The 27,298-nt window shown below is 38.2% G+C and overlaps 1 protein-coding gene across 3 annotated transcripts in view; it reads right to left on the bottom strand.

Moving 5' to 3' along the window:
- myo9aa (myosin IXAa) overlaps positions 1 to 27,298 on the bottom strand; it is a 261,447-nt gene that overhangs the window by 12,895 nt on the left and 221,254 nt on the right. For all 3 annotated transcript variants that reach the window (XM_079806507.1, XM_079806505.1, XM_079806506.1), the window contains 14 exons: positions 26,480 to 27,269; positions 22,846 to 22,933; positions 21,400 to 21,576; positions 15,810 to 15,901; positions 13,955 to 14,085; positions 13,665 to 13,876; positions 13,478 to 13,594; positions 11,923 to 12,111; positions 9,964 to 10,011; positions 6,570 to 6,681; positions 6,240 to 6,301; positions 5,969 to 6,161; positions 1,899 to 2,027; positions 231 to 336 (listed from right to left, as the gene is read on the bottom strand). In XM_079806507.1, the coding sequence (XP_079662633.1) occupies positions 231 to 336; positions 1,899 to 2,027; positions 5,969 to 6,161; positions 6,240 to 6,301; positions 6,570 to 6,681; positions 9,964 to 10,011; positions 11,923 to 12,111; positions 13,478 to 13,594; positions 13,665 to 13,876; positions 13,955 to 14,085; positions 15,810 to 15,901; positions 21,400 to 21,576; positions 22,846 to 22,933; positions 26,480 to 27,269 (2,446 nt within the window). The remainder of the gene's footprint in view (positions 1 to 230; positions 337 to 1,898; positions 2,028 to 5,968; positions 6,162 to 6,239; positions 6,302 to 6,569; positions 6,682 to 9,963; positions 10,012 to 11,922; positions 12,112 to 13,477; positions 13,595 to 13,664; positions 13,877 to 13,954; positions 14,086 to 15,809; positions 15,902 to 21,399; positions 21,577 to 22,845; positions 22,934 to 26,479; positions 27,270 to 27,298) is intronic.

The raw sequence follows: 27,298 nt of genomic DNA on the forward strand, positions 1-27,298 counted from the left end.
TATAAGTCAAAAATTACAAGGAGGCGCTTCACGCAATGCAAAGTCAATGGAGAGCGTTGGATTGTTCCCCCCCCCGATGTGGGCGTGGCCTAAATGTGCTCTGTCTCTATACTATGTGCCGTGGGATTTCTCTGTGGGCGGGGCTACACAAACACATTGAGACTTTGTGTAATAGTTCAAGCATTACTTTTGGTGCAGTCATTATCTGGAGAAATACGCTGGCGTCTCACCTGACCAGATGGAAAATAAGGCGCTCCAGCGTGTTGAGGTGAGTTCTGCTGAGCTGGTCGATTACAGAGTAAACCCCTCGAATCACTTCCTTTTTGTCCTGGAGACCTGGAGAGACATTACCATCTGTGCTCAAACACTAGCCCTCTATAAATGAACAGTTTATCTAAAGCATCTCTGCACGGATATATAACATGCACAAAAAATGTGTATATTTAAAATTGTGTTCTATATTATTTGATCATTTATTGGTTGAAATGATTTATTATCTACTTAAACACAGTGTAAAAGCTATAATAAAGAATTTAAACAACTTTGAATCCAAGATGTAAAGGTAGTTAATAGAGAAACTGTCAGCACAATTTTAGGGATCTTTGATTTTGTTATAATTTTACAGCAAAAATCTCACATTTTTATGCTAGGAATGAATGAATGGCTGAGTGACCCGGGGGTGATTTTAATGTGTCGAAATAAAACAAAAAGCAAAACGCGAAATACATAATCGCATGCCAGATTGTCTTCTAGCACTGATTTTAATGTGTGCAAAACAGAAAATGAATAAATAAATAAATAAATAAATAAATAATCATTTAGTACTGATTTTAATGTGTGCAAAAACAAAAAATGAATGAATAAATAAATAATCATTTAGTACTGATTTTAATGTGTGCAAAAATGTAAAACATGGGTGCATAATTAAATAAATAAATACATTAAATTAAATAAATATATTTATCTATTTAAATTATAAATAAATAAATAAATAAATAAATAAATAAATAAATAAATAAATAAATAAATAAATAAATAAATAATCAGTACTGATTTTAATGTGTGCAAAAACAAAAAATGAATGAATAAATAAATAAATAATCATTTAGTACTGATTTTAATGTGTGCAAAAATGTAAAACATGGGTGCATAATTAAATAAATAAATACATTAAATTAAATAAATATATTTATCTATTTAAATTATAAATAAATAAATAAATAAATAAATAAATAAATAAATAAATAAATAAATAAATAAATAAATAAATAAATAAATAAATAATCATTCAGTACTGATTTTAATGTGTGCCAAAACAAAAAGCAAAAGAAAAATCTAATAAATAAATAAAAATAGATTATCGGTACTAGTGGACAATTATAATTTATTTTTATTTATTTATAAGATTTTTCTTTTGCTTTGTTTTGTTTTTGTGTTGTAAATATAATTTATTCTGAAGCAATTTTCACACCAGTGTTCAATCAGCTTTGACATATTTAAATCTGCATATTTGTGATATTTTTACCTTTTTATAAAGGGCATTTTTTCCCTAATCTTATTAAATATAGGCTATGCTACAGCTTTCATTAAATTTTATTTTTATTTGATCTAGAAATTAAATTAGAATAAGACACTATAGGGCTGTTACCAATCAAATTAAATAATTTACACTAAAAATGGCAGCCATTGTAAGTCAAAACAAAACAAATAAATAAATAATAATTTAGTCCTGATTTTAATGTCTGCCAAAGCAAAACAAAATGCAAATAAATAAATGAATTAAAATAAATAATCATGTCACATTGTCCACTAGTACTGATTTCAATGTGTGCCAAACAAAAGAACAAAAAGACAACTGAAAAAACTCTATTTGCTATAGTGAATGCTAATCTGCTCACCCATGGCCCGCAGGAACTCCTCATAGAGTTCAAAGGTCATCAGAGGATTGGGCAAGTCCCGTAACCACTGCTTGAAAACACTGCCAATGACATTTATATTGTAGTCGTCCAGATTCATGCCGTTTACATCTGAGGGCAGAAAATAAGAGATATTACACTACAGATACTATAGAGAGTTAGTCATAATAATAATAATCAGCAATATTATTATTAACGTAATATTCTGTAATGATTTGACAAGAACTGAACTGTTCTGGATGATGTTTTCTGTATTTACAGCTGAACTGATGAACTGAAGTGAATCAACACTGAACTGACCTCAGCTCAACAATGACACTATTGTCTTTCTAGAGCAGAACTGAACGCATTATTGTGCGGTTTATCCCTGCATTTGAAACAATCTGTATAGTATAAAGCACTATAGAAATAAAGGTGACATGGCTATAGACAACATATCAAAATCTTGTGTTCCAGTAAACACTACTAAACATTAAACAAGATACATTTACTCGAGGAGCAAAACTGCATAAGAAATTTAACCTAAGATTGGTTTATTATATAATATAACTCAAGTTTAATAGTAGAAGTTGACCGATTGATCGGTTTTGCTGATTAATCGGCACCAGTAACTGATTGCTGGAACAAACGGTTCAATCCTGTAGTTAGGGTTGGGTGATATAATTGAAAAACAAAATGAGTAGTTAACATATAACATGTCTCTATGTGTGACCACAAAACCAGTCATAAGGGTCCATTTGAACATCTGAGTAAATAAGCTTTCCATTGATATATGGTTTGTAAGGAGAATATTTGGCCGAGATGCAACTCAAGGGTGCAAAAAAGTCTAAATATTGAGAAAATCTCCTTTAAAGCTGTCGAAAAGAAGTCCATAGTAATGCATATTACTACTAATAATACATTTATGATATATTTATGGTAGGAAATTTACAGAATATCTTCATGGAACATGATCTTACTATTCTAATGATTTTTGGCCTTTAAAGAAAAATGTATTTTTGGCTTTTGCCACAAATAAACCTGTGAGACGCAGGACTGTGTTTGTGCTCCAGGGTCACAGATTTGATTCAAATTGAAATGTATTCAAGAGTGTGTTCACACTTGTAGTTCGGTTCTCTTGGTTGTTTGGGTCCGGATCAAAAAAGAAAATGATACATTTAGTCCTGGTTGATTTAGCATTCACACTGTCTAACCCAAAGGTATAAAACACAAAAAATCTACTTTTATGGCATATATATTTTGCGACGAAACTTACTGATCATCTAAAACAATGCTCTGTGCTGGACTAAATGTGTGTGTGTGCACATATGAGCAGGGCTTGACTAGCTTTTTTTTGCTCACCAGTCACAGTGGCTTGTGTTTTTCCAAAGTTACTAGCCTCTCAACATTTCCACTATCCACAAATTTGACATCGATACAAAACTAAATTCACTGTAAAGAAAGCGATTCACTTTCTACAAAACTCGATAAAACAAACTTTCATTTTAAATTTTAAAAATACCATTAGGCTATAATATTTCAACATCAATATGAAGCAAAATACGTTTGACTGGTACTTAGGGCTGTAACGATTTGACCAAAAATAAAAACCTCGATTAATTGAACATTTGACCTCGATTACGATTAATGAACGATTATTTTGCTTTTTTTTTTTCAGTTCACTGATAAGGTTTGTACTGTAAATATTTTCTACTATTAAAGTTTAAAAAACTTTTTTTTCTAATGAAAAAGTGCATTTCTTTGTGATTTTAAAACACTTGAAGGAAGCGGTTCACTTTCAGCAGTTATTGTCTATGGGGCAGATTTCTGCTTGTTGTACATCAGATAAATGAACACAGTAGGCCTACATTACATTTATTTGAATGCACTAATTCAAATTCAAATGCATTAATGAGAGAGTGAGTGTGTGTGTGAATTACTCATACCGTCTCTATTCATTATGAAGCTGTGGTTTGTACTTCAAAGGTATTAAAATCTATGCCTATAACGGTTAAGTTTCTGAGCTACTTTAGTGACTTTACTTTAGTCACAGGACAGCGTTGACACTGTGTTTCTGCTGCTCTCTGCGCGCGATCTTCACGTGATGTGCGAGCTTCTGTCTGAGTGCTCGTTTGTCACAATATATCAGGCATTAGTTCAACATAACACACATCTGATGGTCTAAAATCGCTTTAATGTTCAAACTGGCAGGGCTTAAACCACATACAAATGACACGCTTTGTGAGGACGCAGGTGAATCTGCCTTCAGGGCGCGCGCGTTTTCAGAGACACGGCTCGGCTCTGTGTCACAGAAAAAAGCTGAGCCGTGACCGGAGAAGTTTTCCGTATTGTTGTTTTTGAATAGTGCAAAATCGCTTTAAATGTTGAAACTGGCAAGCCTTTAAACACATACTTGACAAACTTTATGAGCACGAAAGTGAAAGCGATCTGGCTTCGGGGCTTGCGCGCGCCATCTCTGTGTGTGTGTGTGTGTGTGTGTCAGCGCATAGGCTATAAGAACAGCAATTAACTGACGTGTATAAACTGTGTAAAACATGCAGTTACTATAGTGATTCTGGGCATCTATAAACACAGATAACTGCTCCTGCATCTCTGTGTGCCTGCAAACTGCACTTGATGTGACTGACGGGGCGGAGTCACGTGAAAACCGAAATAACCCACATGGGAAAAATACGTCGGTTAGAGGTTCTGAATGTCGGTTTCAGTTATTTTACGATTAATCGTACAGCCCTACTGGTACTATATTTATAGCATCTGAGCAGACATTTGCGAATAAAAGCTTTATTGATGTGACACTAGGCTCTTTTACAATAAACACGTTATAATCTGTCCAAAACAAGCCAAATAAATCTTGTCCAAACAGTCTTGCGTGTATGGCATTTTATATTGCAGCAGGATTCATATTTAAACGGTCTTTTTGCATTTAACAATCACAGATGCTAACAGAATAAACTTGGCCTACCTTACAATCAGCCCTGAATCCTTTGCTCTGAACAGAACATGAACAGCTTTTCATGAGGTGAATTATTCCTCAACGCGTCTCGAAACGATGTAGCTGAAGTTATCGCGCGTGTGTGTGTGTGTGTTTGCGGAGACATGCTGCCAGTCTTTGTTCAGGATCAATTGATTGACGGATATTGGTGGTCTTCTTTTTTATATGTGGCTCCAGTATCGCTAACAAAGCCTCAAACTGAGCCACTGATAGTCTAAAGTAAACTTCGGATCGGTCTGGATAATCCCGCAGATCCTTGATAAGGAGGTGGAACTCTCCTTCCTCTCTCCGCAACCGCAGGACTGGATGATGGACCCATTATTTCCGCTTTCTTTTTCTCTTTTTTAAAAAATCATCCTCACTACTTGAAGACGGCATTTTGTATTTTTTTGCGTTTTTTTCCGTAACGCATTCATTAATACGCATCGGACTCAGTGTGCAAGGTCTCTGTGCGTGACGAATTTTCCAGATCACGAATACGAAAAAACGCATGCGAAAATTTCGGACTCAGTGTGCAAAGGCCTTAAGATTTGAGGAACCCTGATCTAGTGGCTTGCGAAAGACTGACATGTATTTCTTTTCGAACAGATTACATAAACACAGAATATTTGTTTTCGTTTTGGTTTACAGTGTTTCACTGCAACATTTCAGCGTTTCTTTAGACATATGTCTCATGTTTGTGAGACAAGTATTCACTAAGCTAGAGGATATTTTCTGAAGAGAATCAGATTAGACATCATTGAGAGAGAGGCTGAAGATCGCGAATCATGTTTGTTTTCTTTATTTAGCAAAAAGCAAAACATTTTGTTTTTACTGTAGAAGAAACTTAACAGATTATAATGATGTATAACACTTGCCTGAATGATGAAAAACGACAGTTATTTGAGTCTCTTGGGCACTGATAACACAAAAATCGCCGACGCGGCCACCGACTCGAGGGGGTTAATTTGGTTTAGCAAACGTGGGTCAACCTACTTATCGTTATCGGTCGACCTCTCGCACAGAACTTTATGACCTGAGCTGGACTTAAACATGGCCAGAAATCACTGCGTTGTCATACCTGTGTCCAGACCCAGCTTCAGCTCCTTAATCTTATTGGTGGATCCAGACTTCCTGTAGATCCCTTCCGTGTACAGGCCATGCATTTCGATGTAATTGATGAGTTTCTCCGCCACAAAAGGCACCGTTCGCTCATCGTTGGTCAGACGGGACAACTCCACACCAAACTGCCTTGAGGAAAGTTCAGGGTCATACTGCACAGGGAAAGAAAGGAACGTAAATGACGCATCCGTCCCGATCACATGAACGTACTTATCAGAAAAATTCCTTACCTTCTTGCTGCATTTGGTGGTCATCTTCTGACAGCACTTTCTGTGACACGCATAGCGGCACACTACACAAGACACAGACATCTCATTCATTCTCATTTCCCACATACGGCACAGATTTCCTTTTTAAAAAAAGCAACGCCACCTAAAATAAACTCAATTCAAGTCAGCATTCCTCGCTCATTGTAAGATGGCGGAAAACATCCTGCTTTACAAAGCCAAACTGTTCTCTATTCCAGCCGAAAGGCCATGGGTTTTGCTGGTGATCAATCGGATTATGTTAAATTGAGTTCAGGCCCACTTTGAAGCAGAGACTGCAGACATGAAACTCACGTTTGCACACACACGCCTTGTCCATCATCCAGATGAGGGAGGAGCAGTACTCGCAGTAGGTGGGAATACTGTACTGAGTGGACTTGAATATGTGGCCGTTGTGTTCCTCCACCTGAAACAAAGACTCAGTGTCAGATGGTTTACAACAGAAATGCTAAATCAGTACACAAGAACTCTGGCCCTGTTTAGTCCTGGTATTAAGATGCGTTTTGGTCGATCGGATCACGAGTAGACGAAGGAGACACATTCCCGTTTTACACCTGGTGTTTTAATCCGTCTCTTTTGTCCACTTCTGTCCTGATTTCTTCAAGGGGAAGGTCTATGTGTGGGTTGTTTTTAGGGATGCCCCCTAATAGTCGACTAAACATTAGTTGATGAGAAGAGGCTTAGACGACCAAAGTTTTATTTCATCCATCGACCTCAATTATGGCTTATCATTTGAAACATGTAATTAAAGGGTTAGTTCACCCAAAAATGAAAATTCTGTCATTAATTACTTACCCTCATGTCGTTGGACACCCGTCAGACCTCCGTTCATCTTCGGAACAGAAATTAAGATATTTTAGTGTAAATCTGATGCTCTGAAAGGCCTCCATTGGCTCAATGCACTTTACACTCTCAAGACCCTTAAAAGGCACTAAAGACGTCGTTACAAAGTCCATCTCACTACAGTGGCTCTACAATAACTTTATGAATCGGCGAGAATAGTTTTTGTGCGCAAAAAAACCCTAAATAACGACTCATAGAGTGATGACGATTTCAAAACAAGGCATCATGAAGCTTCGAAGCGTTATGAATCAGTGAGTCGATTCAGCGGTTTGAATCGCCAAATTTCAGCAGTTTGACACGCGATCCGAATCATGATTCGACTCACTGATTCATAACGCTTCGAAGCTTCATGATGCCGTGTTTTGAAATCGTCATCACTATATAAGTCGTTATTCAGGGTTTTTTTGCGCACAAAAACTATTGTCGTCGCTTCATAAAGTTATTGTAGAACCACTGTAGTGAGATGGACTTTGTAACGACGTCTTTAGTGCCTTTTAAGGGTCTTGAGAGTGTAAAGTGCATTGAGCCAATGGAGGCCTTTCAGAGCCATCAGATTTACACTAAAATATCTTCATTTGTGTCTGAAGATGAACGGAGGTCTGACGGGTGTCGAACGACATGAGGGTCAGTCATTAATGACAGAATTTTCATTTTTGGGTGAACTAACCCTTTAACTTGGCTGCTCGCTCTAACGTTAATCTAGATAAATGTGTGCTATTATTATTAAATAAAGGTGCATATCCAAGTGTTTGTGCGGAGTGTGAATTAGCTGGCACTGGTGTTCATTTTGACAGCAAATTTTGATTTTGTTTTAGTCATAGTCCTTTGACTAAAATGCCATTTAGTTTGTCATATTTTAGATGTTTTTAGTTTTAGTCGACCAAAATCTAATGAGTTTTAGTTAAACTGTAATGCATTAATTGAGCATTTAAGCGTCACATAACGACTACTTGAATTACTTGAATACATGACTTTTTTTGTTAGTTTTTTTTTAAAACATCCAGTTTGTATAATGTTGTATTTCTGCTTTAGTTAGTATATCAGGTTAAGTTAAAGCTTCAAATAAGTTTAAGTTTTCATTTCAGTTAACTTTTTTTTTATTTCAAGTAAAAAACATATATAATGCATGACTTTTAGTTATAAACAAGCTGGAAATACACCAGGACTCTTATTTTGAAATGTATGTGCCTCTATTGTAGCTCAGATGAGGAGATAAATATGCGTCGATACAACCGTCTAAAACATAGTACTGTATAAACATTATCATAAAGTAAACATTGTCATTATTACACAGCATTAGTTCATAAACATAACCCGTCATAAATGTGTGTTATTGATTGATTGAGCGGTTGAAGTGTTGTCGCGTGAGCCTGTAGAAGCTCAACAGCTCTGTGTTTTCCCGCCGTTAGATTTGCACGTTATAACTCAAATGTGTGCATCCATTAGGACATCAATCCTCCCTCCCTAACATTTTCATCTCGCTTTTATTCGTTGACGGAAATGACAGTTGATTTTCCTCAATTTTTGTCATCCACAACTGGTTTTTATTTAGTTATTGTCTCGTTTTCGTCTGTGAAAAAAGGTTACAAAAACTATTCATCAACGAAATTAACACAGGCTGACACAATCACTTGCATTTCCTGATAACAGCGGAAACAACTTAAAATACTCTGTCATTTATGGTCATACAGATAAGAGTAAGACATCATTCAAAACTGACAACGACAACAAAACTTTGTGCTTTTGTAAAATAAAGAAAACAAACAGGATGTGCTTTCTGCCGTCTCGGTCTCCGTGAACTGGAGCGCATCACACAAATGAACCGAAATGTGAAATATCTACTTTTAAACAAACCAAAATACATTACTCTCTGATTATGCAATCCATATGAAAGTTGCATTTCTCTCTATATGACGAGTCAGCATCGTCAACTTCATCTTTGCAGCCGAAACGGACTCAGAAAACACTAGTTTATTCAATAAATAAAATGTTTCCTTGCTATTTTTCCCAAAACATTTATAATCATTACTTTGCGCCAAGCTTTATGGGTGCGCTTGAGAATATTGCGCCTATATTAAAGGTTTAGTATTTCGCCCAGTATATATTTATAGGGCTAGTTCACCCAAAAATTAAATTTCTGCCATTAATTCCTCACCCTCATGTCGTTCCAAACCCGAAAGACCTTCATTCATCTACAGAACACAAATGAAGATATTTCTGATGAAATCTGAGAGCTCTCTGACCCCTCCATAGACTAAGTAAGTAATTCAATTTATATAAACGTCTTAAATGAATGACTACTAGTCGACTAGAAAAATCTCTAGCCTTTTCAGATTTTTCGATCTAATTGGCAAAATAAGCTCACGCTATTTATATATGAACACGACCGGAGACGACGGAAAAAAACACACAGAACATCAGCTTTAGTTCCTGCTCTGAGAGACGGAAGACCAGCCGAGCGCTGTGAGTGTGTGTTAGACATCAGGAATGGAGAGAGATCATTGTGCTTGGTACTTTTATATTCTTCAAACCAAACTTGAGTCTTCAGATGAAAAAGTTTAAATCCCGTCTGGCTAGCGCGCATCCCATAATGTTCACGCATTAGCTCAGTAGACTGAGAGAAGACGGTCTTTTGTGGCTGTTTGAACACATGAGCATCTACACTACGAAAGCAATCCGGTCCAATGTGTTCTCCACTACCTCTGGAAGTGGTCAAGAGTGGACAAGCTCAAAGCGCTTTAGACCTGTTTACACCTGTATTTAGTGTCGTCCACTTGTGAACCAATCATCCAAAACGTATATTATTACCAGTGTAAACAGAGCCTAAGATTGTGATTCCACTCACTATATCAGTGTCCTTTTTCCTTCTCTTCTTGCGGTCTGGTTTGGGAACCTGTGGGAGAAAAACAGCCAAATAAACACACAGTTGATTGTACGAGAAGACCACCAATGGACTGCTCAAAGATAATGGCAAAAACCTGCTACATATTTTGTTGTTATAAGGAACTGGGGCCAGTTGCATAAACTAAGCCATTATGTTAAGACAGTGTCTTAAGATCTAGTATGAGCCACTAGCAGTTAGGCAAGTGGCATTCAGTCTTACTTTTCGTATCAAATTAGGCCAGTCTATGTTTTTATGTAACTGATTTATAAAAATTATGAACAGTCTTAAAGAAAAAAATGTATGTCTAGCTTGTAAGACTAGTCTTAACGGTTTATGCAACCGGCCCCTGGACACATTAATCCTATGCACTAAATGATTATATATTATATTATATATACACATATACATATACATACACACACACTGATCAGGCATAGTGAATAAACGACCGAAGTGAATAACACTGATGATCTCTGTTAGTGGGTGGGATATATTAGGCAGCAAGTGAACATTTTGTCCTCAGAGTTGATGTGTTAGAAGCAGGAAAAATGGGCAAGCGTAAGGATTTGAGTGAGTTTGACAAGGGCCAGATTGTGACGGCGGACGACTGGGTCAGAGCATCTCCAAAACTGCAGCTCTTGTGGGGTGTTCCCGGTCTGCAGTGGCCAGACTCTATCAAAAGTGCTCTAAGGAAGGACCAGTGGAGAACCGGCCACAGGGTCATGGAGGACCAGTGGAGAACCGGCCACAGGGTCATGGAGGACCAGTGGAGAACCGGCCACAGGGTCATGAAGGACCAGTGGAGAACCGGCCACAGGGTCATGAAGGACCAGTGGAGAACCGGCCACAGGGTCATGGAGGACCAGTGGAGAACCGGCCACAGGGTCATGGAGGACCAGTGGAGAACCGGCCACAGGGTCATGGAGGACCAGTGGAGAACCGGCCACAGGGTCATGAAGGACCAGTGGAGAACCGGCCACAGGGTCATGGAGGACCAGTGGAGAACCGGCCACAGGGTCATGAAGGACCAGTGGAGAACCGGCCACAGGGTCATGGAGGACCAGTGGAGAACCGGCAACAGGGTCATGAAGGACCAGTGGAGAACCGGCCACAGGGTCATGAAGGACCAGTGGAGAACCGGCCACAGGGTCATGGAGGACCAGTGGAGAACCGGCCACAGGGTCATGGAGGACCAGTGGAGAACCGGCAACAGGGTCATGAAGGACCAGTGGAGAACCGGCCACAGGGTCATGGAGGAACAGTGGAGAACCGGCCACAGGGTCATGAAGGACCAGTGGAGAACCGGCCACAGGGTCATGGAGGACCAGTGGAGAACCGGCCACAGGGTCATGAAGGACCAGTGGAGAACCGGCCACAGGGTCATGAAGGACCAGTGGAGAACCGGCCACAGGGTCATGGAGGACCAGTGGAGAACCGGCCACAGGGTCATGAAGGACCAGTGGAGAACCGGCCACAGGGTCATGGGCGGCCGAGGCTCATTGATGCCCGTGTGATCAAACAGACGAGCTACTGGAGCTCAAACTGCTCAAGAAGTTAATGCTGGTTCTGATAGAAAGGGGTCAGAATACACAGAGCATCTCAGTTTGTTGTGTATGGGGCGGCACAAACGCTGACCAGTGCCCATGCTGACCCCTGACCCCGCCCAAAGCACCAACAGTGGCACGTGAGCATCAGAACTGGACCACGGAGCAATGGAAGAAGGCCTGGTCTGAGGAATCACGTTTCTTTTACATCACATGGATGGCCGGGTCAGGGCTGTTTTGGCAGCAAAAGAGGGACCAACACAATATTTGGTCATAATGTTATGCCAGATCAGTGTACACACATCAATCTACCATTACATATTCCTTTAAAATGTATTTTCTAATGTAATGTTCATGTATAGTGTTCTGACAGGACCTTGCTCGCGCTGCTGTCCAGAGGTTTGTGCTCCGTCATGAACTCGTCCAGAAAGACTTTGAAGGTGTTGACCCAAACTTTGACGGGCGACTCGCTCCAGTCCCTCTGCTCCTGACGCATGTTCTTCTCCAGGATTTGCTCAAAGAGGGCATAGAGATCCTTATAACGGATGCTCTTCCCATCATCCATCTGCACACAGAGCAAAAACAACACATCTGACTCTGATGAAACAACAGTCTCTTCCATGTTCACACTTGGACACACTGACCAAAGGTCATATATTTGATCATAGATGGCCATATGAAGAGTTTGGCGTGATATCTGAAGCTGTGTTTCCATTCAACTTCTGTGCAAAATCGGAATATCGCATAAGAAAAAGATTATGAATAAAGCACCATTTCCATCCCATGTGTTAATAGCCACTTCCTGGGATATTGGTGCAAAATTTTAGTAATAAAAAATGGAAGTTGCTGCAATCGTCTCTTTCCCTCCATCATAAATGAGTGTCATCTCAGAGCATCAGGCGAAACTCAATAAACGCTGTCATGTTCTCTTGCTGGTGTTTGGGAACACACACACACACACACACACACACACACACACACACACACACACACACACACACACACACACACACAGATAGACAGACACACACAGACACACAGACAGACACAGACACAGACAGACACAGACAGACACACACACACACACACACACAGACACAGTCATGTTCTCTTGCGTTGGGACTTGGGATGCTGCTGTTTGGGAAAACATACACACAAACACACACACACACTCTCTCTAACCCGAAACACGTCAGGCGAAACACAAACTCTGTCATGTTCTCTTGTATTGGGATGCTGGTGTTTGGGAACACACACACACAGACAGACAGACAGACAGACACACACACCTTCAGCCGAAACACAATAAACGCTGTCATGTTCTCTTGTGTTGGGATGCTGGTGTTTGGGAACGAACACACACACACACACACACACACACACACACAGTCATGTTCTCTTGCATTGGGATGCTGGTGTTTGGGAAAACATACACACAAACACACTCTCTCTCTCTCTAACCCGAAACACAAACTCTGTCATGTTCTCTTGTGTTGGGATGCTGGTGTTTGGGAACGAACACACACACACACACACACACACACACACACACACACACACACAGTCATGTTCTCTTGCGTTGGGATGCTGGTGTTTGGGAACACAATCGTGTGAGACACTTCTGGAGGAGTTAAACCAAATCATTATGACCACAGACTTTGACTGAGGCCTTTCAGAGCCACCAAACCAACATTTGAGATGCTGCGATGCCATTGGTCCGCTGGTTAGGCCAGTTATCCAATCCCAGCCTCTGCTGAGGCAAAGTCACCCGAGTTTGTTGTGCATCGAGGGATTTATTCTGTACATGTGTTTACATAGTAGTTTATATGGATAAAAAAACAACCATCCAGCTTTTTTTTTATATGCGATTTCCCAAAATAGCTGGATGGAGACATAGCCAGTAAAACAAGTGCTTTATTGCGGTAACTTACAGCCAAAGCTGTGGAGTATGAGTTGAAGATATTCAAGCGGAACTCCTTCAGTGCCTTTTTGAAGACGACGTCCACCATTGTGTCTTTCTTACCATCTTCCGTGTCTAAATCCGTGATCTGAGAGAGTAAAACAGGGTTAGAAACTGAACGCAGCTGCAGGAAACTCACACAGAGAACAGACACACACCTTCTTCATGAGGAAGTCGTTCATGCTCCTGTAGTCGCTGGCACACGTGAGGATCTGCAGGGCATCGTTCTGCCACTGGACCGGCTCCAGAGCCGCACTGCTGATCTTCACACTGCGCCGCCGCTTCACCTTAGGGGACGGCTCTTTGTTCTCCTTAAACTCCCTCTGTAATGTGAGGTCTGGGCTTTGAGGAGGGGACAGCCGCTCCACCCCTGGAGAAAGAGAATAGCAATGCTTTAATGGCCTCAATATGCCTGAAACATGTCGTCCTCCTCAGTTTCTCAGCTCACCCTCTTCCATCAGAAGTGTGGTTTCAGCGTAGTCTCCATCCAGAGTATCAGCGCCACACAGCAGCCGCTCTCGAGAGGTCTTCTTCTCTCCATGCTTTGCCTTTCCCCAAAACCGCATTTTACCGCGAACCCTGCAGACGATACAGATGTTGATGAGGACAGCGGGAATAGTTCAGCCAAATACTTTCGTTTTTTCCCTTCATTTACTTTATGGTCGAATTTTTTTTTATGGAAGCTTGTGTCCACCACTGAATAAAACAATTTAAAAGATAATTGCGACTTATCATCTTACAATCCTCAGCATTGTGAGATATAGTAAGAATTGCACGTTTATAATTCTGACTATAATTCTGATTTTATAACTTGCAATTCCGCAATTCTGACTTTATAACTCGGAATTATGACTTTATCACACAATTCTGACTTCACATCTCGCAATTCCGACTTTATAACTCGCAATTTTGACTTTATCACACAATTCCGACTTTACATCTCGCAATTCTGACTTTATATCTCGCAATTCCGCAATTCTGACTTTATAACTCGCAATTATGACTATCACACAATTCTGACTTTACATCTCCCAATTCCGACTTTATATCTCGCAATTCTGACTTTATAACTCGCAATTCCGCAATTCTGACTTTATAACTCGCAATTCCGCAATTCTGACTCTATAACTCGCAATTCTGACGATCACACAATTCTCACTTTACATCTCGCAATTCTGACTTTATATCTCGCAATTATGACTATCACACAATTCTGACTTTACATCTCGCAATTCCGACTTTACATCACACAATTCCGACTTTACATCTCGCAATCCCGACTTTTTAACTCGCAATTATGACTATCACACAATTCTGACTTTACATCTTGCAATTACGACTTTACATCACACAATTCCGACTTTATATCTTGCAATTCCGACTTTTTAACTCGCAATTATGACTATCACACAATTATGACTTTACATCTTGCAATCCAGACTTTATAACTCGCAATTATGACTATCACACAATTCTGACTTTACATCTCGCATTTCCGGCTTTACATCACACAATTCCGACTTTATATCTTGCAATTCCGACTTTTTAACTCGCAATTATGACTATCACACAATTCCGACTTTACATCACGCAATTCCGACTTTATAACTCGCAATTATGACTATCACACAATTCTGACTTTACATCTCGCAATTCCGACTTTACATCACACAATTCCGACTTTACATCTCGCAATCCTGACTTTTTAACTCGCAACTATGACTCTCACACAATTCCGACTTTACATCACGCAATTCCGACTTTACATCACAAAATTACGACTTTATATCTCGCAATTCCGACTTTACATCTCGCAATCCAGACTTTATAACTCTCAATTATGACTATCACACAATTCTGACTTTACATCACACAATTACGACTTTACATCACACAATTACGACTTTACATCACACAATTACGACTTTATATCGCGCAATTCCGACTTTACATCTCGCAATCCCGGCTTTACATCTCGCAATCCCGGCTTTACATCTCGCAATCCCGACTTTATAACTTGCAATTATGACTATTACAGAATTCTGACTTTACATCTTGCAATTACGACTTTATAACAGACGTGGCAGAAACAATCTTCCATACATTTTCTTTCTTAAATGAACAGAAAGATCTCTGCATCAAGAGAGCCCAGCAGTGATGAATCTAAAGGCACCGTTATCTTTTTTAGAATCTGACTGAAATAAAAACACTTTAAATATCCTGGGCTTTCTGTCTAATACAGTACTGGAACAATATAAGTGGGAGTAAATGAGTATTATAGTCTTTTGAATTTAATCGAGCACCTTCCATCTCCATGAGAGTTCTTCCTCGCGTCACTTTTGCCATCTGAAGCCATCTTATACATATTCTTCTGCTCTTCAGTGGCTGCGGCCGGCTGAAACACATCATCATGTAAATCATGTAAGAGCAAAGATCTCTGACAGACATTGGCCTGTCCAAACCTCTTCAAAAGCTCAATATAAACCATTAATCAAACACTGCCTCTGTCTTTCACATGTACAGCAGGACACAGATGTCACATAGTCTGAAGGCACTAAATGGTTAAATCAACTTCTTCCACAACACTAATGCAAACCAGCGGCACACAATGAAACCGCACTTTAATGATAGCATATGACTAGGACAATAAAATAACACACACACACATAAAACAAAGCTGTATTTAATCAAAGTTAAATGGGTCATTTTACAAAACGGGCACCTTTTGTGTACTTCAAATGATGATCAATTATATCTTAATGAGCAAAAAACAATAAAAGCCAAATAAACTGAACAACTGTTGCATTAATTGAATCACTGCTTTGATATAAGAGACACCAGTTTCATACAAAGACCCAGATAATGACTGAATGGACCATACGCACAGAACGAGAGATTCTGCAATAATATAAGCCAGCTGGAAAACTTCCGGTGAAATGTCACGTGTGTGTGTGTGTGTGTGTGTGTGTGTGTTGGTATCTTCATGTCCTGAGGGAGCTTTAACAGCATCAGCAGAGGTGGACAGTAACGAAGTACATTTACTTGAGTACTGTACTTAAGAACACTTTTTGAGTATCTGTACTTTACTTAAGTATTATTTTTTAGGGAAACTTTTACTTTAACTTCACTACATTTGAAAGACAAATATCGTACTTTTTACTCCACTACATTTCTATCAAGGTCCTCAAAGTCAAAAGTCGTTTCTGTAGCAGATTTGCAGGTCAGTGGATGATTTTTTTTCTTCTTTAAGCAAAATGTAAATGTCTGGGAGAAAGAGAAGCATAGACATATGGATGAATCTGAAGTCTGTTTTTTTTGTGCCTCTGAGATGAGCACGAGAACTGAATAGAGCTTGCTTTTGTGTGTTTTTTTCGCACTTAAACAGACCAATACACACAAAATGTAAATTTTCATTTTGGAAAGTATTCACATAAACAAAGTTGATTATGTCTTAAGTGAACGTAAACAGTTGGGGGAATATCGGATGTGTATCAGTGTGTAGGATTTGTGCATTCTGCCTTAAAGTGACAGCCGCTTTGTAAAAAGCTTTGTAACTTTTAAGTATTTAAATGAGTTCGAGGTGGTCGTATGGAGCATCACAGACTGGCTTAAACCACCATGGCATAGTGTGCATTTATACAACAATGCAACAATAATAAAATAATGCATTGACATAAAAAAGGAAATTTACTTTTGATACTTAAGTACTTTTAAAAGCAAGTACTTCTATACTTTTACTTAAGTAAAAATAGTTTTTAACAACTTTCACTTGTAACGGAGTAATATTTGACCAGTAGTACTTTAACTTTCACTCGAAGTGAAGTTGTGTACTTTGTCCACCTCTGAGCATCAGTAATAGTTGATAATCAGAATATAGACATTTAAGCCAAGCATTAATTTAGCTATTCAAACATAAGATGACATAATGTGTCGATGTACAGACTGACAGCTGACGGAAATGCTCAAGCTGGCTTATCAAAAACCAGGAAGTGACTGTGCATATGGTCAATTTAACTATCATTTAACCAACAAGACTGGAAAGAGTGATTATCGAAAAGAGGGCTACAGAAAAAGAGTATGTCGCCAAGACAGATCCACAGCTTTAGCCGCGGTGAAGAGTTGCAGAAGAAGACGCAGAGCTGGATGTTAAAGCACGGCGGTGAAGAAAGCAGAATCTCGCAGTCTTTGTTGTTCAGGAAGGCGCAACCTATAGAGGAACTAGCATAGCTGTTAGTCTACACAAGCGTGGTCAGATGGTGAAGAGTGCCGTGGGTTACACACGTTTCGCTAATGCCTGGAGAGGAAAGCAAACTTCTGAAGGAAGCCATCCTGACCTGTGTGGCTGGTTGATGAACACAGAAGTAGTTCTGGCTCAGAAAATTGCATCTGCTGGATTTTTGTGTTTAAAAATGCTAAATTAGGGCTGTCAAAGATAACATTACCTCATGAGAGGAATCAAAAGAGCAACAAAAAACGACGGTAGAAAGGGTTTAATAACGAATTAAAAATTAATAGTACTTTTGATACATTTTTTAATCCTTTTTTTAATGCCTTAAGCCCTATTTGGATGGTAATTGTTTCTTGTGGGGTCATAAGGTATTTTCATCATTGACAGTGATTTTATTGCCGTCTGAATCCAGAATGTCAGTGTTTTTCTCCCATCACCTGCGTAAAAATCCCCGGCTGAAATACCTACTGTTGTTTTTAGACAAACACAAGGTCGTGTGGTCATTTAATAGCCGTCTGAATCCACATCTCTGAGCTTTCAAGAATATATCACTTCAAAATTCACTGTTTATATCCTTTTTGACCCCTGCTGAGCACCGTACGATTGCGCTACGCTGTCATTTGGATGCATTTTAAACATCTAGGGTGGGTTGCACCAACAAACATTAATCTTAAATCTAGATTAAATCAAGGTTTATCTAATAACTCTGTTGCACCAAACTTTAACCTTGTTTAAAAATAAGCATGTTTACATTTAAACCATCATTTTGATCCTGGATTTAATTTATATTTAAAATAGATTAACTTTAATCCTGCTGCTCCATAACTTTAAGCTTATCAATTATGGATTAATTTTAAACTTAGGCTACATGTGAGGAGGTTTAAATAAAATAAAGTGCACCTACAATTAAACTATGCGGATGATTGAACAGAGATAGAAACAGTGGGTGTGTCGTCAGATCTCAGAGCGGTGTATATTACAAATAAAAATGAAAAATAAAGCAAATTTAGCCGGCAGAGTGTGAGGATCGTGGCGGCCCGTGAGTTTACGCCTGCTAGTCTGTAGCGCTTTATAAAGACAGCTGACATTTTACACGTTTATTTATTTTATTGGCAAGAGCTACTTATGTCAGAGAGAGTTTATGGTGATCAATAAAGAAGGAAATTGAATATTAGTATTGTTGCTGTCAATGGCGAATCCATCATTGCGGCGAAAATTAGTCGTAAATGGAGGTTTTGATTGCAGGTTAAATTCTAATCCCCGATTTGTTAAACTGGGTTGAAAATTAAGTGGTGCAACACAACTCGATTTAAAATAAAGCCTAGATCAACAAATCCTAGATTATCTCTAAACTGAGTTTAATTTAATCTTTGTTGGTGCAACCCACCCCTAGACTTTTATTACTGAAATGCTGGTGAGTATTTACAAGAGAGATATATTTCATCACCGCTCAAAAAATAAAAAGAAGAAAAGCACGTAAACATTTAAAATGGGCCGTTATTACGTCAGCGATTATATCTGTTAAAATAACCACAGCTTTATGTTCACCTCATGTAAATCAGAGGCTGTGTTCACTTATCTATAATAAAATGACATCCTTTATTTTCAGATAAAATACAAGACAGAAAACCATTTTAACTATAATGTGCGTCTATATATCTTCCACTTTTTTAACAGATTTTAATAAGTAGGATATTATTTTCCTATTATTAAATTAAATATGCATTTATTCTTATTATACCAAGCATATGACATTTTATTTACAGCACAATCATGTTATTGAGCACGTGAGTTGATACTCCGAATGCACGAGTTTATCTCTGAGGTGGCTGCACTTTAACAATTACCGTCCGAATAGGGCTTTATACTTTATAAAAGTGTAACAATGTATTATAATAACTGTTTACGATTGTTCATGAGATCTTAAAATGCATTATGAGGTGCACTTCAAGGCATAATTAATGCATTAAAAATACTTTTATCAGGGTTCATACAGACTTTTTCAAGCACTACTTTTTTGGTTGACTACAATCAGAGATCTCACTTATCAAACAATATCTTTATCATCTTTCTAACTCAATGACTGGGTAATTTAACTATTGAAATGTACTATGACAAAGATATAGCTTTCCTCATTCAAATTGAAATTTTCTCTCTCATGAATATATATGATTGACCTGAAGAATGAAAGCTGTATCATATACTATTATATATGAGCAATATTACACTCATAGTCATGCGAAATGCCTCTATTTCTATATCAGATGTGCTGCAGCATTAATGTTTGTGTACAAATATTGTTTTATCAATTAAATTCAACACTAATTTCACATATTGTCTTTCAATAATGTAAGCACTTTTCATAAATATTTTAAATTTGGACTTAAATTAAGTTTTTATTTTATTTAAGCACCTTGTATGAACCCTGTTTTATGATGCATTACACAAAGGCTAGTGTTACCAGATTGTATTAGAGCTAAATTAAGTATTATTCAGTATAATTTTAATCTACTGACAGCCCTGATTAAAATGTATCAAATGAAATGTATCGTCTGGACATTTTTCTTGTTTTAAGAATGTTTTAAAGGATTAGTTCACTTTTAAATAAACTTTTGCTGATAATTTACTCACCCCCATGTCATCCAAGATGTCCATGTCTTTCTTTCTGCAGTCGAAAATAAATTAAGGTTTTGGATGAAAACATTCCAGGGTTGTTCTCCATATAATGGACTTCAATGGACTCCAAACGGTTCAAATGACAGTTTCAGTGCAGCTTCAAAGGGCTTTAAACGACACCAGATGATGAATAAGGGTCTGATCTAGACAAACCATCAGTTTCTGAGAGAAACCCAGCAGTATTTATGCTATTATTTTACCTCTTATCAGACGAACGTGATCATCTCTGAGCTCCGCCATAACTTCCGCTAAGTGAGGTCAAATACGATCATGGTCATAGATGTATACGTAGATGCCTCATTAGCGCTTGCACGGATCAGTAGAATGAGGCATCTACTATTGATATATCTATGACCAGGCTCGTATTTTGACCTCACTTAGCGGAAGTTATGACTGAGCTCAGAGATGATCACGCTCGTCTGATAAGAGGTAAAATAATAGCATAAATACTGCTGGGTTTCTCTCAGAAACTGATGGTTTGGCTTGATAAGACCCTTATTCATCATCTGGTGTCGTTTAAAGCCCTTTGAAGCTGCACTGAAACTGTCATTTGAACCATTTGGAGCCCATTGAAGTCCATTATATGGAGAAAAACCCTGGACTGTTTTCATCCAAAACCTTAATTTCTTTTCGACTGCAGAAGGAAAGACATGGACATATTGGATGACATGGGGGTGAGTAAATTATCAGCAAAAGTTTATTTAAAAGTGAAGGGAAAAACACTCCTTATGAACTGGATCTTTGCGGAAAAACACCCGCCATCACAGATGAGAATAGCTTTCAAGAGGCGTTTGTGCATCTGTGGTCCTTCAGCTGGATAGACAAGAAGCGGTCAGGTGGTCAGTAAGGCGATCTATCAGGCTCTTCTGGAGGAGTTAGCTGTAGAGAGAGAGAGAGAGAGAGAGAGAGAGAGAGAGAGAGAGAGAGAGAGAGAGAGAGAGAGATCTCGACGCTGGGCCTGCGAGCGCTAGACCAGACCATTGATTTACCATGTCGGAGTCACTGTGACAAGCCTCCTCTGAGTCCTGTGTGGGGAGGGGAGACAGAGGGCTCTCCTCGTACTCCTCCTCCTCTGACTCCGCCTCTCCCAGGGCGTTTGAGCCGCGGGTCAGGAAGTCTGAACGCGTCCGTGCCATTCGGGCTTTTTTATGACCCGGTCGGCCAACCTAATCAACCAAATGATAATTAAACCTCGTACATCAGGGTCAGGTGACCCCACCAAGGCAGAAAGAGCTCAAAGACAAACGCATTCATTAAAGGGTTAGTTCACACAAAAATGAAAATTCTGTCATTAATTACTGACCCTCATGTCGTTCGACACCCGTCAGACCTCCGTTCATCTTCAGACACAAATGAAGATATTTTAGTGTAAATCTGATGGCTCTGAAAGGCCTCCATTGGCTCAATGCACTTTACACTCTCAAGACCCTTAAAAGACACTAAAGACGTCATTACAAAGTCCATCTCACTACAGTGGCTCTAAAATAACTTTATGAATCGGCGAGAATATTTTTTGTGCGCAAAAAACCCCCTAAATAACGACTTATATAGTGATGACGATTTCAAAACACGGCCTCATGAAGCTTCGAAGCGTTATGAATCAGTGAGTCGAATCATGATTCGGATCGTGTGTCAAACCGCTGAATCGACTCAGTGATTCATAACGCTTCGAAGCTTCATGAGGCCGTGTTTTGAAATCGTCATCACTATATAAGTCATTATTTAGGGTTTTTTTGCGCACAAAAACTATTCTCGCCGATTCATAAAGTTATTGTAGAGCCACTGTAGTGAGATGGACTTTGTATCGACGTCTTTAGTGTCTTTTAAGGGTCTTGAGAGTGTAAAGTGTGCCAATGGAGGCCTTTCAGAGCCATCAGATTTACACTAAAATATCTTCATTTGTGTCTGAAGATGAACGGAGGTCTGACGGGTGTCGAACGACATGAGGGTCAGTAATTAATGACAGAATTTTACTTTTTGGGTGAACTAACCCTTTAATGAGAGGGGGGGGGGGGGGATCCTGAGGTTTGTGAGATGATGTTTAAAATCTAGGGCTGTCAAAAGATTAATCGCGATAAATCACATCCAAAATAAAAGTTTGTGTTTACATAATATATGTGTGTTCTCTGTACTAATTATTATTTATATATAAATACACACACATTCATGTATATATTTAAGAAATATTTCCATGTATATGCTGTATATACATTTATATAATCTATAATATATATAAGTATAAATGTTTTATATATAAAAATAATATTTATTTCTTAAATATATACATGCTTGTGTGTGTATTTATATATAAATAATAATTAACAGAGTACACACACATATATTATGTAAACACAAACTTTTATTTTGGATGCGATTAATCGCGATTAATCTTTTGACAGCCCTAATAAAATCATGACCTAAAGTGCTTCTCTTACCTCGCTCTTAGTGGATTTGTAACCCAGGAGGTTCACTTCATCCTGGACTCCTGGTGTTTTCCCTGGATTGGCCGAGCCCTTATCCAGCCTAAATGAAGTTCAAGGGTTACAGGGTGTCTGATAGAAGATTTTTAAGCCTTTTTAAGAAAATTGAAGGAATAAAGTGAAGGGACTGGACAATTAATCACATTTTTAAGCATGATTACAATTACATAATCGTTCAAAACGCAATTAACAAAAGAAAAGAGAAAAGAAAAAAAGTGCCCTTGCATTATTCTTCATGCTTAAGATGATTTCTTTCTTTCTACATCTTAGAAATATCTTAAGGGTTTTTGTATTGTTTTAGCTTTAGTATAACATAATGCTTTTGCTTTTTTGTGCTCTTGGTTTAGGGGTTGCATTGGTTGTCTTCCCGGTCATAAGTGACCGGACACTTAAAAATTAAAACTTCCTCCACCCCAGTAAAACCAATGCAATTTATTTTTCTTCAATAATATTTTTTCTTTTTAATTTTGTATTTTGAGATGATTTGATGGTTTTAAGATTTGAAGCCTCTAATTCACATTGAAGTGAATTCTCAAGCCTCTATGGAGATGCTTGAGAATTCACTAGTTCTCTTTTGAACACATTTAATGATTTTTTTTTTGATGGATTTGAATATATATATTTAAAAAATCTCAGACTATTCATTATAAAGTTTTAGATATTTTTTTGTTAGAAATATAGATTTTTTCTGTGAATGTGTGTTTTTGCAGATTTCCCATTCATTTCCTATGGTGGTCATTTTTGACCAAAGGGTTTTTTTTACAACCAATTAGCATGCTCGAATCATGACCCCAATGTTTTTGTGTTTACATACCTAATGCTAGAAAAGTCACCAAGTTTCATATCATTCTGATGAAGCTGTGATTTTTAAAATTTCAAAACAAAAAATGTTCAAGTCAGAAATGACCGAAGAGCACCAGAGGGTTAAAAAAAGAAACCAAACCAGTGTATAGTTGACATTCGAGGCTTAATGCTTTAGAAAAGCAATAAAGGAAGAGTGTTTTCAGCTCGTTATTTTCATATAAAACTATGGCATATAGTTGCTTCAAACAATGGTATAAAGCTATTCAAAACATCATTCAATGTAAATTGTGATAATCGTAATTAATAAATCGCAAATATTAAGCACACTTGATGGCAAATTAATAAAATTACTGCATATTTTGAGATTTTATGGCATTAGTTGACCTCTCAGGAATATTAATAGAAGTGGTATATTATGAAGCGCGTTATAGTTAATGTTTATTGTTATATAATAGATGGTTAGACTCTAACTGCTGTTAGATAACGTGAGCAGCACTGCTAAAGCTACGATATCCAGATGCTATCGGTCATATTTCAACAGTTTTTAGTCTCTCTGAGATCTTTCTGTAAAAAGCATTTCTATGAAGTAGCCCATTCAAGGAATAACGTACAGCGCCTGTGAATAATGAATATGAATAACGCCTGGATAAAAAGAGTTGAATTAAATTGGTTGCCCTGTTTTTTTAAACACTATTTAAAACTTCTTTCTTGGGTTCAATTCTGCATATGCTAGAATCATTCATTTATATTCACATGTTGTGTATGCGAGTATCATAAAATCACATGAGGACGTTATCAACATTTAAATTATAAAATAAATGACCACTATAACCAGTAGATGGCGGAAGAGGAACACTTATTAGCTCATTTTTTCTCTTTTTTTTTGGAATTAATTTGTATAGATCATCAAATCACTATTATAACATTAAAATATCTATTTTTGTTACTTTATTTGTACTGAAGTGTGAAATATATGCTAATTTTAGGGAAAATCACAGTCTCATGAAAAACTTTGTTTGTTATGACGAGAGGATTTGTAGATAATGGGAAGATTTGTGAACTTGCACTAAAATTCATTCAGCGTTTAGAGACTATAAAACTTGTTTTGATCGATATGGATTCTCATTCCTGGTAAATTAAACATATGACCGGTCATTATTTTCACCAGAAATGCCTGTGATTTGCTACAACACTCAACGCTGTAAAAGCATGCACACACATGAACCCAAATAAAATCACTCAAAAACAACATTAATCAACATTATAAAATGCTACTGTAAAGCCTAGTCGAAGTCGATGTATATTGTGTTAATATTTAGCAGAAATTGCTGCAAATATAGTGAAACTGCTGTCTGTCCTGCTTAATCCTGCTCCATGAACCATGTGACCGCGAGATCAAAGCGTGTCGCAACTCTTTTTCTATGGCTCTGGCCAAAATAATTTTCATGTTTATCAATATTTAAAGACACCGTCTCAAAAAGCCTCTCGCTAGGTTTGACATTCATTACATCTTAAATTTGTTTCACAAAGCCATCGTCTGACTTCAAAAGACTTGGCTAATAGTAGAAAAGTCAAATGACCTTTTTTAATGCATTTCTGACAGCAAGTGTCCACCTTTGTTCTATAGGAAAGGGTAACTTGCTAGGTAATTATGTTTGTGTTAGAGAAAAGAAAAAAAGCAGTGTTAATTTTGACAGCAAATTTTGATTTAGTTTTAGTCATATTTTAGTCGCCTGAATTGTTTTTAGTTTTAGTCTAGTTTTAGTCAACTAAATATCATAAGATTTTAGTCTAATCTACAGTAGATTTAGTCTCCTAAAAACGAATGAGTTTAGTTAAATTTTAATACATTAAGCATTTGAGCGACATTTAATTTTGACATCATTTTGTTTTTGACACACGAAAGAGCTCAATCCACTTTTTTGTTTGTTTTTTTAAAAACATCTATATAGTTTTTATAACTTTGTATTTCTGTTTTAGTTAGTAGGCCATATCAGGTAAAGCTAAAGCTTCAAATAAGTTTTTTTTCTTCTTTTTTTTTCAGTTAACATTTATTTAATTTCAAGTAATTATTTTTTTAATGGTTTTAGTGAACTATTATAACCCTGATACTTTATTGAATATGTGTCAAATACTGGTCTTTCCTCCTGACTATGAATTAAATGGGAATGAAATTAAATATAGTTTATTGTGTAACCAAATACGAATATATAATGCGTGACTTTTAATTACAAACAAGCTTGAAATACACATTGACTCTTATTTTGAAATGTCTGCGCCTTACTATTGCAGTTTGCAGGAGCTCATTCAAGTTCAGGAGATAAAATATGCATTGTTACAACCGTCTAAAACACATTACTATATAAACATTGTAAAGTAAACATTGTCATTATTCATCAGCATTAGTTCATAAACAATTGCCTGGCATAAATGTGTGTTATTGATTGATTGAGCCGCTCTGAAGCGCTGGATTGGGGATGAGCCGTGTTTTCCAGCCGTTAGATCAGCATCTGTTACACAGGACATCAGTTCTGACTGGATCTCTTCCCTAATCATTTTCCTCTCAAAAACATTTTCCTCTCGTTTTTATTTGCTGACGAAAATGACAGTAGGTTTTCGTCATAGTTTTTGTCATCCAACACTAGTTTTTATTTAGTTATCGTCTCGTTTTCGTCAGTGAAAAAAGGTTGTTGACGAAAATTACGATGAAAATTATTCGTCAACGAAATTACATGAATATGAAATAACTTCATGAACTATTTGCCTGGAGGTCAAGCTCACTTACTTTGAGAGGGAAGCCTTGGCCTTCGGAGAAAAGAAAATGTTCCCGGGTCTCTCGGACATGCCGACGTTGACATTCTGAGTGGACGGTTTCTTGTTTATTCTCTTCCTGGCTTCATCTCCTCTGGATTCCAGGGTCAACTTCGGCGCCCATCCTTCGGCTACACTGCGGCTGTCCTTCGGTCGCTCTCTGAAGATGGACGGAGGAGCTTCCTTCTCCGGGACTAGCGGCTGGGATCTGAGGTCAGGCTCCGGCTGGGCTATGGGAGCAGGTCCTCTGTCCGTAGGGAATCGGTCTGGTCTTCCTCCAGAGCCTTCTTGCCTACTCTGCTCGATCTTCTGCAGAGCCTCGACCCTCTGCTTCTCAAACATCTCCCTCTCGTGTTGGGCGAAATGCCTCCGTTGTTCTTCCAGGGCGTGCGTCTGCTGACGGATCTGCTCCATCATCTCCTTCTCATTCTGCTGCTGAAGGTGTTTCTGACGCTCTTGCTTTTCCTCGTTAAGCTTCTCCAGCTTTTCCAGCACATAAAGGCTGGCGCTGCTTGGCTGTGCTGGGCTGGTTTGGACGGCACTATCTTTGACTTCAGGAGGCTTCACGTCCGCTTCATTCAAGAGGCTTTCCTTCTGCATGCTAATGACCACAACCATGGGTCTTCGAGTGGACTCCTTGTCTTTCCTGGGGATCGGGGTGACCGAATTCATGGTAGACTTTGTGAGAAGAGAGCTGCTTTCGGATGGAGGGGAGTAGAAAGTAGGGAGTGAGTTCGGTATTCTGGGAGGTTGGCCGGCTGGTTCTGGTAAGATATAATAATAATAATAAACT

This window comes from Gobio gobio (genome assembly GCF_949357685.1).
Source record: "Gobio gobio genome assembly, chromosome: 2".
Lineage (NCBI taxonomy): Eukaryota > Metazoa > Chordata > Actinopteri > Cypriniformes > Gobionidae > Gobio > Gobio gobio.